At 30.8% G+C, this 13,901-nt stretch overlaps 1 protein-coding gene across 1 annotated transcript; it reads right to left on the bottom strand.

Moving 5' to 3' along the window:
* Positions 1-10,957: 10,957 nt before the first annotated feature.
* LOC132945617 (uncharacterized) lies at positions 10,958-11,539 on the bottom strand. Its single transcript, XM_061015389.1, has one exon. It carries the CDS (start codon positions 11,537-11,539, stop codon positions 10,958-10,960), a length of 582 nt encoding a protein of 193 aa, XP_060871372.1.
* Between the last annotated feature and the right edge of the window lie 2,362 nt (positions 11,540-13,901).

Consider the following 13,901-nt stretch of genomic DNA (forward strand, 5'->3'; position numbering starts at 1 on the left):
TTATGCCGTCTATAACGTTTCATCGGTTTCAGAACAGAAACAAATCGCAAAAACTAATAAAATATTACAGCGTTCGGAACGTTGACGTTTAGTGTTTAAAAAAGGAACTCGTTCACATTAAAATTCATATTTTTTTTCAAATGAACACGTTCACGTTATTTGAAAATTATGAATGCGTTTATTTCGTCGCTCATTTAATTAAATTACATTTCGTTTAAATACGAATACAAAATCATACAATATTATTGTTATTTTATGTCCAGGCGTGCCCACTGTAATTCCATATTTTTATAATTCGTAATATATAATATACCATAACGGTATTATCAATCCATATTTATTAAATAATAAATAAATTCGAACGTCTTAAAAATCGTTGAAATTCATTATACATAAACGTCGTTCACGTTCAATTTAAAAAAAAAATGAGTGACGTTCACGTCGTATCGTTCACTAAATATGAACGTTAACGCGTGAACTAGCGTCCATGAACGACGTTCTTTCCAAACACTGACTATAAATTATATTACCAACATTTCCTTGCAACAATTATATTTTATACGCACGTCTTAAGGCCCCTGCAAACCCTATTAATTTTTCATCGAAACAACCTTTAACGACTGACAAAAATTTAAGTACTTCTAGTGGTTCGATTTAAGAAATGTAAAGATGTTTTAGTTGGTCGATAAGTCTACTTTGGGCATCGGTCGGAGCATATTTCTTATATTTTAGATATTTTTTAATACATTCAATATTAAACATTTATAAATTTATTAAATGTAAAATATTTATTCTCGTCAAGAATTTGCTGAAATTGAAAAAGTGCTCCGACCGGTGCAAAGTAAACTTGTTTACCAACACAAACATCTTTACATTTTTTTAAATCGAACCACTAGAAGTGTCTTAATTTTTGTCAGTGCGACGGCTATTTCACGTCCATAAATTGGTTTTCTAATGACTTTAAATTACGTCTTGTGCATGTGCATTGTGCATGCGAGCGACCATAAACCAGATATGAAATAACAATCAATAGTAAATTGATGTGGGTGATGGTAGGGGAGTATACACACACTAATGATCATTTACTACACACACACAAAGACGATCAATAATCGCAGGAACGAAATAATTGCCTAAACACAACTCCTTAAAAATGACACATTTGCAGGGGCCCTAATGGACGACGTCGAAAATAATTGGAGTAATATTGCTGTTGATGTCGATTATGACATTTCATCGGTTTCAAAACAGAAAAAAAATCGAAATATAAAGAATCATTAGAATCGATGTGGAGATCTTCATATTATTATATTATTATGTTCCTACGTCCTACACGCTACAATATAGTCATTTTACAGTGGCCGGCCTTGGAATTTTTCAACAAAAGGGGGTGAAAAAAAAATATCTTCAACGTGAATCGTCTGGGTAGCTGGCAGCTGCACACACAATACATTGTCGAAACACGTTCGTGCCCGTTCCTGATTGGCCGACAAGCGTATTATGACGGAGACTACGCATGATACAATAAAAACGATTATGGCGGCATATATACTGAAATAGTCGAATTCCTAACAATATTCATTTAGAACTCTATATTTTTTTTTTTTTTTGTATTTGTTCGTTGAAACGACCTCAAGGTCTTCGTCAATGCTTATCACAAGTGGGTAGTAGGGAGATCATGTGATCTATTTACCTATGCATATATATCACTATATACATGATACTACCCCCAAGAGGAGACATGTGCGGTCTTCACTCTCAGTGGAGTGGGACCTAGTTGGAAACCGGATGACGCAATCAGACGACATCATGGGGATTTATGGTGGTTGCGTAGAACCACACAATTTTTTTTGCACTTTGCTATGAATCGAACCGATGACGGTGTGAGTCGTAGTCAACTGCGTGACCACTGCACCACTCCGGCCCCATTTAGAACTTTATATAAAGTTAAAAACATCGACTCGTATAATATGACAGCAGGTTATACAATACGACATGAATAATATTGGTAGGTATATTATAATATTTGTTTATGTATATTATTATAAGTAGGTGCTTATAAACAAATTGACATACAACAATACAAATTTTAATGTGTGCATATATTAATTCAAAAAAAAAAAAAAAAACAGTACCAGCGTACGTCATGTGGTATATTATTATGTTTTTATAAAAATAATTTATATTGGATTTTTCACCGGACTGGAACCGTACCTATATAGGTACATAATATTAATAAAAATTAATTTACTGTAATATACTATATGTACTTGAAAATAAGTGTTACTGTGTTAGTTTAACCTCTGTACCTATACCTAAAGAAATAGCTATACCAGCTAGGTCCATCCTAATAATTTATTAGATTTTTATCTTTCGGATCGTAATATTTTGTACTATTGGTCACTTTATATTTAAAATTTACTGTAGTTCATTACAAAAGAGTATTATAATTTTCGTTAATAATTTAATGACAAAATCAAAATAATATTATTATACTATGTTATAGTTAGGCCATAGCTATATTATTGTGTACCGTCATCGGTCTTCGTTGACCACGTCTACGTTGTGTCGTATACGATAAACTAAGGAAAACCATAACCTTAACTCTAAATGGACTGATGAATGGACACTAAATGACCCTGACAAGTTTGTACAATTATTGAACAACTTATACGGAAAAGATCATTAGAATCTAAGACAATACAAATAGTATCCCGACTGATCGGCCATTAATTTATATATTATATTCTATTTTATCTATAATGTTAACTAATTATATTACGTTTTTATGTTTCTACATTTTATCAATTTAACAATTTATAACTTTTTTTTATTTTTTTATCTATATTTTTTATTGTAATGCCTATTCGTTGTTGCTATAGTAGGCATTTACTAATAATTTAATACTTTTAGAAATAAATACTAATTAATATTGTAGAAAAAATAATTTACCTACTTAGTAATATATCATAGGCTGACTGACCGTCTTCGTTCAGAATCGTTTTTTAGGTATACAGTAATTGTATATCATTTAATTCAAATTTAACGCCATCTATTACAGTGACTCACTTGCAACCAGCTACTGCCTACTGTACAGCAGAGTGACACCCACTCACCCGCTTTTTTTCTTGTATTTGTAGGTGTGTAGTATAAAAATATAAATTATTGGTTACTAAATTGTGTATCAGGGGTGGTGGGTGGGTAGTTAAATTCAAAATTTGATACACCTTTATTTTGTTTGATAGCCGCCACTGGTCGTTGACCACGTCGTAGACGATAAACTAATGAAGACTATAACCTTAACTCTAAATGGACTGATGAATGGACACTAAAATGACCCTGACAAGTTTATAAAATTATTGAACAACCTATACGGAAAACATCATTAGAATCTAAGACAATACAAATATAGTATCCGACTGATCGGCCAATCATTTATATATTATATTTTATTTTATCTAATGTTAACTAATTATATTACGTTTTTATGTTTCTACATTTTATCAATTTATGACTTTTTTTTAATTTTTATATCCATATTTCTTATTGTAATACCTATTCGTTGTTGATATAGTAGGCATTTATTAATAATTTAATACTTTTAGAAATTAATACTAATTAATACTGTAGAAAAAATAATTTACCGATATAAGATAACGACCAGTTTGGTGCAACCAACGGTGTAGGATTCAAACCATACGAGAAATAAATTATTTTAATATTATACCATCATTTGGTGCGCAATCGAGTTGTAATGAATCGGTCAAAAAAAAAGAGGGGGCTCGCAGCGTATTATTAATTTTTATCACTATATTCATTATGATTATATACGAATTACGACGGACGTCGTAAAAATGTATATAATTTCTGTTCATCAGTTTATCGTCGGTAACTGTTTAACCTTAGATAACATGTGCTGGACAGATAGCTATGCGTATACATCACGAGTAGTCTGAGCTCGAAGCCAATTTGGTCGGCCCCGATGAATTTATCGAACATGGGCGAGGAATGAAAAAGATAGCGCGGGAGGGGGGTAACATAATTGCGGTAATCTCTTGTGCATGTGCGGTGGTCTTGCCGACCAAATCGGCTTTAAGATTTTAAATCATAGTTTTAACCTCTAACCAGTATGTATATTATCTAAGTATTTAACGTATTTCAATTCCAAATATAGGTACCGTGTTTGTTTTTGCTATCAATTTAATTTCTCCTCGAAAGAAGTATCACTTCACCCTTGTATATTGAATAGCTATTGAGAGTACCACACTTGCACACAGTTTTTTTTTTATAAAATATATATGTACCAAAACTATTTTTAAGATTGCCTAAAACGAACATATTTTACGTGAAATTTTCAATATATATTTTAAAATACTTAAGTATATACCTATACATGATTACGTATATATAGGTATATACCGAACGATAAGTTTTAATAATTCAATTATTACTTCGATAATAATATAGGCGATTTAAACAAAATATTAAAAACATCAAAACTATAAATTATTTATAACATTTAGATTAATTGTACAAACAATTTAAATTTTTTCTTATGTTTTAAATTTAAATCGTTATGTTAACCTGGAAGCATACTTGTACACGACGGTGGTCACGTGCATTCATAAAATGTAATTAAATTAAAAAATAAAATATGTGTAGTCCTTGTCTCTGCGAGTCTAATAAAAAAAACAGATTTATGATGTATTTATAATCTCAGTAGATATTGCAATGGATAAGTCCTCGCGGGACACCCTGTATATAAGAAATAAATTGAGTATTATAATAATATTTTAAAAATGACAAAAAGATTTTTTTAATAAATTAGTTAAATGGTTTGAATTTTGTATACTTTTTAACGAGAGAATTTATTTCTAAAACAGAGCAACAATGATAGGTTTTTTTTTATCTCTAATTTACAATAACATTATATAGGGTGTCCCGTGAGGATAATGAGGATATATAGGTACTCATTAGCCGTACAGCGAGGAACCCGCCGCCCGGGCAAAAACCTGTTTATTTCCGGTTTACCTATAATAATTGTTAAATTATTAAAAAAATTATTAAACATTTTGAGATTAGAGAAAATAAAACGTTGAAAAGTCAAAATTTTCATAAAAATAAACTCTATAAAATGGCTAATCTTCACTTGTTTCAAAAACAAAAAAAAATAATTGTTTTAACTTTTTTACCAACAAGTTTCTTAACATCAGTGACAACTGACAACATTCAACAATGCTTCATACCATAATATGAGACTTGTATAGTTGTATGGATATTGAAAATGGTGTCCAGTCATTTAGAATATTTGGTACAGTCTCGTCATTTTTCGTACCCAGTGGCTCCGAGCCCCAGTTACATGTGTTGATAAGACAATAGCTGTAATAGGGTATAGGTGGTATATATTCATAGACATTATAGTACTTCCACTAATGATATGTCCCGTGTGAATCGGCGTGATATTAAATATAATATATAAATTAAACACAAATTTTGTTTGTTGGGTGAGGTGCCTTACGTTAAATGTGTATACCTATTTGAAAATACAATTTTTTTTAGAGAGATCGGCCCATTTGTAATTATATACCTAACAATATCTTAATATCTTCGTATATACGTTTCCGGTTATCTGTGTTATATAACTATTATGTATAGAGTTATAATATGCGTACGACGCACTGCCTACGGACGATATAATATGATTGCTGTTATGATGGTGGAATAAAATTCCGACGGTTTCAAAAAATATATTCGTTGTGGGTATAGGATACACTAACGAATAATATTATAACTCTGTCGAGATCATGCTATTATATTTTCAATAAAATAGTGGTTTTACGACCAGCTTATCGGTGAAAGAATCCCGAATCCGGCGGCGACGTTCTCGGAATTTATCGATGAGGAGTGTTTGAAAATAAAAAATAACCTTGAACGCCGAGTGGATAGCACGAGGGTGAATATCTACCTAATATAATATACAAAGAAGCACAAAACATACCTAATGGTCGAACGCCGGAACACGTTTTATATACTGCAGTTTACGACCACCTGCCGATTGTCCGACGCCATAAACCACCCGACATTCCGAATTCTCACGATGAGGGTGTCTGGGTGTAATATATAGTAATAATCCGATGCGATCCGCAGTCGCTGCGAACAGAGTAACCGTCATATTATAATGATGGTAATATTATTCGTGTACGCTGCACAGTTGCTAAGTATATAGGGAATGATAAACCGTGCACGACCACCCGATTTTCATCTTCGATAACAGCCGAGTTATTCGAAATCTGATTTTTGGAATTAAAATGGAACCTAAATAACCTTAGGTATAGACCATAATATTACGAGGGTTCGAAAAAATAATAACCTATTAATAGGAGTAAAACATCAAAACATAAACAATTATGTACACTCATTTGCATTACAATCATTACTGTACATAAATGGCTAAATATATTACATTTTTATTTAGTTTACTTTAGGTCTGCTCGTATTAATATACAATATATATTTATCGATGCGAATATAAAATTCCACAATTCGTTTTCCACGACCATCCAACCGGATATTTATTTTAGTTCTCATCATTGCGAAACCAACGTCGTTTCAAACATCGAATCTTTCAGTAATAATAAATAATAATTGTTCATAAATCATTGTATACAATCTATTCTGTCATATAATTATATGAGAGGACATCCACTTCGCGAAATTACTGAAAAGTATCCATATCGTGAATAATGCAATTCTTTCAAGACATATCGATGATCATTTTTTTCTCTTTGGTCTACATCACGAAACAGATTATATGAAAAACATATCTTTGTACAATTTAATGCGTATAACATAACTTTTCATGAAATGGATGGTTTTTTTTTCGAACGTCGTAAAATTGTTTTCAAAATAATTCGGATTTCAGCTCTGAGCATATAAGTTAGATACTTGTATTCAATTTATCACGATCATTATTATTAAAATCATTAATAATTAATTTTTACAAAATATTATATTTTATTCAAATCGCATAGGTAGTTTATATCGTGTAATACAAACGTATTATAATATGGCAGTATAGCACAAAATTTCATAATTTTAATTTCTATTTAAATATGACGTTAAATTTAATAAATAAATAAATAAACTGGTGATTTGCACGCCCGAAAAGAAAGTAAAAAAAAAAAGCTGGTAACTGGTAAGTGGATGTAGCTCTGCTGTACAGTAGGTTACAAACTTAAAACTACAAGTGGGTCAATGTTTAATGAATAGTATTTAATTTATTGTATACGAAAAACGATTTTGAGGTGAGACGGTTTGTCAGTGTGGATATTTTATATATTATATTATTTTATATTGTTATTACTTATCAGTTATCATTAATACGGTAGCCGGTAAATTGAATTACTAATATTATAAAATTAAAACAAAATAACTAAAATCGTTATTCTTGGTTATTTAATATGTAATTTCGTCCAAATTTTAACATAAAATAACTATAAAAAAACTGCGTGTTTATATTTTTAAGATTTTTTGGTTACAGAATAACTTACCTACTTACGTGGAACCTTGTTTTAAGTTTTCAATTCTTAGCAATAAAAGTTGAACATTTTATACATTTTTAACTACAAAATAAATTATAAATTTGATAAATGTTGTAAAAAATCAAACTTTAAATGCTTCTAAAATATTTCACATATTTGGTGAAATTTATCTTGTAATATTATTTAAATATATTTGACGAACGATAAATTTACAATATAATTTCGATTGCCATGAATCATATTGGCACGGAATTTCACGCACAATTTTCAGTAAAAATATGCGAATAGTATGCAAAAAAATAATAGTTCAAACAATTTTATACAATTTAATTGGGTACATAACTTAAAACAAATAATTTTTTTATGTAAATGCTTAGCAAGAATTATGAACACGAATGTTCACTTCCTGTTAAAAACGATAAAATATATATTATAGTTTATAGATAACTGATTGGTATTCGTAGACCGTAATCGACAGAATATTTGACTCGATGAAATATTATTTTACTCTTTTATCAGAATATTTTGATAACAGTAAACATATAGTTTAATTTCACTTAATCACTTCAATAATAATATTCAACTTTGTCAAATATGCAGATATATCATAATAATATATGCAACTATCATCATATTCAGAAATATGCAAAAAAACTGATGTGATTATCTCGATAGGATTGTTATTAATTGATTCTTAAAAAATATTGACTTAAATCCAAGTATAAAATTAAATTAATTAAATATAATTTCTATATAATCGCATAAAAATCTGCGTAATAATAATTTATAATAAAATAAATTCTAAAACAGTGGGTATGTGGGTGTTGCTCTGATGTATAGTAGGTTACAAGTGGGTCAATGTATTAAGGAATGTATTAAACTTGAATTCAATGATATAATATCAATGTTCTTGAGCTGGTACTTTTTCGATTTTCGAAACGCTACTCGAAATAAAAGCGGTTAAAGGAGAAAAAACGTACGATTTCACGATTTTATAATATTAAATAATTACGGACGTTTTCTACCAGAAATATTGCTTCAAATGAAAAATGACAAGAGATATTTTTTGTTGTATTTTAGATTTTGTTCTTTACGTTTTTAAGTTCAAAAATTTTTAGCCATTTTTGAGCTATATATAGACATTTAACTTTGGGAGTTTTTTTGTTGTAATTCGGTTAAAAACATTTTTATAATATTTCCTAATTATAGTTATATAAATTATCTATTTATATATCTCGTTCTTAAGCTGTTCTTAAAACGCTTTGTTTATCACCATAGAAACGAATAAAATTAAATAAAAAAGATTCTCTCGTCCGCTCAGAATCGTTTTTTATCGAATGCAATCATTGCATTCAAATCGAATACAGTAAAGTTACACTATCCTGTCCGAGGCCCGAAGGGACGATGGACAAACATCCACCACCGAAATGCGCTGACCTATTTTTTTTTTTTTATATCCTGTATACAAAATTTCTACCAGAAGGAGTGCTTCGATTTCAACATATAGTACTTTATCTTTTAGCAAATTGGATCAAAATGGTACTTCAAAGAGGTCGATTTTCGATTTTTTCAATAGTTATTTAATGCCACGGGAAAAACCGCTAAAAATGGCATTTTTCTTTCTAACGCTTTGTTCATCACCATACAACGAATAAAAAATAATATTATTAGTAATTATATTAATAAAATATATTAATTCAAGTTACAGGCTATAATAAATAATAATATTATAAAAAATCCAGACTGACAAACCGTCCCCGCTCAGAATCGTTTTCCTTATACAATGATATTATAATATCATTGAATTCAAGTTTAATACAATCCATTTTATACACTGACCCACTTATAACCTACTGTATAGCAGAGCGACATCCCCTTAGCAGCTTTTTCTTATTTTATAACGAGTTTTTCTATTATTAGTTTATGTTACTACTTAGTATAAATGACTATATAACATTATAAGCTGTATTTTGTTTTTATATAATGGTATATACCTACAGTCGGTATCTAAAGTCTCAAGTATATGGTACAACTGAACATACCTATAGGTACTATATATACTATACTCTTTTTCAAATGAGAACGCACCGGGTCGCGCATCGTTATCAGAGGCGGAACCACAAGCCCCTCCCACAAAGTTAGTAATTAATTTCTGATTAGTCGCCAATGATCGGCTACTTTCGACGCCGCCGGGCATACAGAATGTTCAATTATTATTATAATTATTATCTACCGCATCATACTGTTGCACGCCACAGAATATTATTATTTTTATACTCAAATACGTAAACACTTACGGATTATTATTATTCATTATTTATTGATGTATTTCTTATAGTATACATATTGTCGATATTATGGCATCGTGGTAATATGGTATCTATAATAATACCTATATATTTTAATTCTTAAAACAAAATTATTAAATCGTCCATAGCAGTCGTAGCAGGCTGTGGTGCCAGTTCACCACAGGGACTTGTTGAGTCCATAGTATTTACCTATAGCAGAGTAGGGCGTTATTCGAATGAAATTTTATTTAGATGATTATTGAGATAACATTTTATTCGAATAAATAATTAATCGAATACATATTTATTCGAATAATTATCTAGATAAAATTTGGCCCAACTCTGACCTATATAGTATAATATATATTGTGTACGTCCGGCGGCGGGCCGCACGAGGTTATTGTGATGAGAATGTACGTTTTGAAATTCGAACATTCATAGCAGGTCGGCGAAGATTTCGTACACATTTTTGGCGATAATATACTTGGTGTGTTATTAATTATTATATATATATAAAGTATAGCATCGTGGGGACCATTATATTATATTATGTTATATACGTACACAATATTAACGCGTGTATATAAATGCTATACTTATATATATATTTTTTTTAGTACATCCATGTGTTAGGGTCTAAATGGGATAATTATATATACTTATATATATATATACACACACACACCTATTATACCTAATATATAATATATTATGATGTATATCAACTCATATATTATAATACGCATTTATATAAGTACGACACTAATCGTACCTATATAATATTGAATTTAAAGATTTTTTTGGCTCTTCATGATTGTATAATTATTAGATATGTATTTAAATTAATCAAACAGTTTATTAAATTGATTTCGATCAGATAGGTAGTTAGTTTATAATTGTATATCACTTACAACAAAAAAACATTTAAAAATTTTTTTTTTTATATATATAAATGTATATAAATATATATACTTCATTATTTTATTTGATTATATTATACACAGAAACACGATGGATAGGTTTATGGATGGTATTTTAACAAGTACAGAAAACCATTTGTTTAATATTTCTTTTTTATTACACATAAAAAAAAAATAAAAATTACAAATATAAAAAATAAAAATACATTTAGTCAGACTCAGACTCGAAAGAGGAATTACTTACATTGATGACAACAGGTTCTACTTCTGCAGACAACATTTGGTCAACGATGAAATCCATTTCGTAGAATTTTTTTTCGATTTTTTCGGTATGACTTATGAAATTTTTCCACATAACGGAATTTACACGTTCGATACCTTCCAACAACAAGTTTTTCACATCAGGTAATTTGTAGCTGGTATTGTTTATTTTGACGTGATGTTTGACTGATGACCAAGCCAGCTCTATCGGATTTAACTCACAATGGTACGGTGGGAGTCTTAAGATGGTGCGGTTGTGTTCTTTGGCCAGTTCGTCAATTACATATTTCTCGTGCATTGGTTTAATTCTGCGTACTATTTCAAGTAGTCGAGGAATTACCATAGGCTTGTCGATAACTTCACCTTTTTCTTCCAACCATTTAATTATGTCCGCCTTTTTTGTTGATGTAGTAGGTATTTTGTCTGCCTTTACTGAATGGTATGATGCGTTATCCATAACGATGACACAGTTTTCTTTTAGTTTTGGTAATATATTTTGCATCCATTCAAAAAATGTGTCACCGTTCATCTCGTCATGATAATCATTCGTGTTTTTTTTTGACTCAAAACATAGGAGTCCACCTGGTACAAACCCGTCTTCCGACCCTATGTGTAGAATGATCAGTCGTTTGCCTTTCCCTGTTGGATTTTTCGGCCCTGTTGTGAGGCCTCGAACAAATGCATCATGGCACGATTTGACGGTTTTGTCTACCCATGTTTTGTTGGTACATTCTCCTGCATCGACCCACGTTTCGTCCATTTCTTTATATCCTCCAAGTAATGTTGACGCCATACAACTATTTCGTCTCTTTCGACGAGAGCACTATTGCGGCTTCGTTTGGTGTATTCGAAATCCATGGTTTTTAAAAGACGATATAAATTGGTTTCTGATACATACGGTAAACTATCGTCGTCCTTAATAACTGCGTATATTTTGGCCAATGTAGGAATGGTTTTGTTGTACCAAAAAGAATGTACATGACGACGCACAGTGTTACGATGTAAATCATCGAAATCGTCTTTAAACGATTTCTTACATCGTTTTCTGTTTGGAGACATCACAGTCTTTGAGGTATTGTACTCACTAATAGTGTTTGAAATTGTTCTTTGCCCAATGCCTAGGCGTTTGGAAAGAACTATCCGACATTCCCTAATCGTGATTTTCGGATTGTTTTTCAACTCCATTTTGTACGCATTGATAATCATCACTTTTTGACTTGATGAAACATACTGGAATAAATAAATGTATGATAATAATATTATTGTATACATTGCAAATAACATAATATACACTATTCTATAATATAATTAATCACAATAATACAAACCTTTCCCTTTGGATTTTTTTTTGTTGGTGTAACAATTATTTCGTCATCCATAATTTTGTCCAATAAGCAGGACACGATAAAAAAAATAATTTAAACGCACAAATCCAAGCCAAAATTCAATATATTTACTGAGCGCGCGTAAACAAAACAGTAGATATCGTTTCACATATTGTGCGAACGGCCGTCAATGTTGTGGAAATACAACTCACTACGTATACAAGGTGGCACCACCTACGACAGCTGAAACTGTCGGGAGTGGGGAGGCCATGTGCGCGTTTCGACCGGTTTTCGTCCGCCGCCCGGTGCGTTCTCATTTGAAAAAGAGTTATAGGGCTGGTGGTATTTTCAGTATACCGATAATTAGCGGTATTTTAGAATACCAGTATACCGTAAATCGGTAATTACCGAAAATACCGTATATCTACTTTTATTATTTAATATTTTTATATAGGTAATCGTAATGACATAATATAATAGCCCTATCCTAGGTTGGAAACCTGGAGTCCCTAACAAATTTGCTGAGGTACAATATTCTCGGTAATTACTGTACAACCGGTAATACCGTAGATACCGGTAATGAACAAATACCGGATACCGGTATCAACATTTGGAATACCTCCAGCCCTAACCTATACATTAGGAAATGAACAAGCGTAATGTAGGTAATATTATATAAACAAACTAAATAAAAAATAGCAAGGTATTAGGCAGGTGGTTTAAAACATAGAACAGCCGGTACCATCAAGTCGGGCGTGGATTTCCAACCGGCCTTTGTAGGTGCTTCGGCCGCGGATTCCATATTCGGTAACGATATAAATCTATTGTGCAGCGGCAATCTATGGAAATTACAACTCTCCAGCGGTTTTGGTCTATTCGACCGAAGATCGTCAAAAATCATTTTTCATCGTTTCAGTCTTGGATAGCAACTTGATATCTGACGACTTCTTGTCTTGAGCGGCAATATTTGACATATCGATGTTTGATGATGTACGTGGAATAAATATTATATTATACGTAAATTCGATTTTAACTTTTATACCGTAGGTACTAGCAATTATTCGTGATTTTCGTAACAAATGAATACTGATAAAGTATATCTACGCTTTCGGGAGAAACACAACAACATCATTCATTAGGTGTATACTTATTCAACTTAAATTCAAATTATAACGTAAATATCATCTTAAGCAGATGGATTCGGTAAAACAAAATTTAAATACTGCAAACAATTGTATATTATTTTATATGCACAACTGTGTCTGCGTTCATGTTGGGTTTGATCATTATAATTCATAATCATTACATCAGTACCTACCTTAGTTTACATAGTTTACATTAGTATATTATATACATTTTATTATGTATACTATACACAGAATATTATGATTTTCCAGTAGGTATTTATCGAACGCACAATAGGACTCTTATTGAACCATTGTAAATATGCAAGTTTGTAAATAATTTCTAAACGAAGAGATGTACTTAAAAATATTTTTTTATTTCACGACTTATGTTCATAGGTAGGTGTCTAAAATAAGTGGATGTCGCTCTGTTGTACAGTAG

The sequence above is a fragment of the Metopolophium dirhodum genome, chromosome 5 (genome assembly GCF_019925205.1).
Source record: "Metopolophium dirhodum isolate CAU chromosome 5, ASM1992520v1, whole genome shotgun sequence".
NCBI lineage: Eukaryota > Metazoa > Arthropoda > Insecta > Hemiptera > Aphididae > Metopolophium > Metopolophium dirhodum.

Coding starts and splice junctions, on each gene's coding strand:
- LOC132945617 (XM_061015389.1), bottom strand. CDS start 11,539: ATGAACGGTGACACATTTTTTGAATGGATGCAAAATATATTACCAAAA.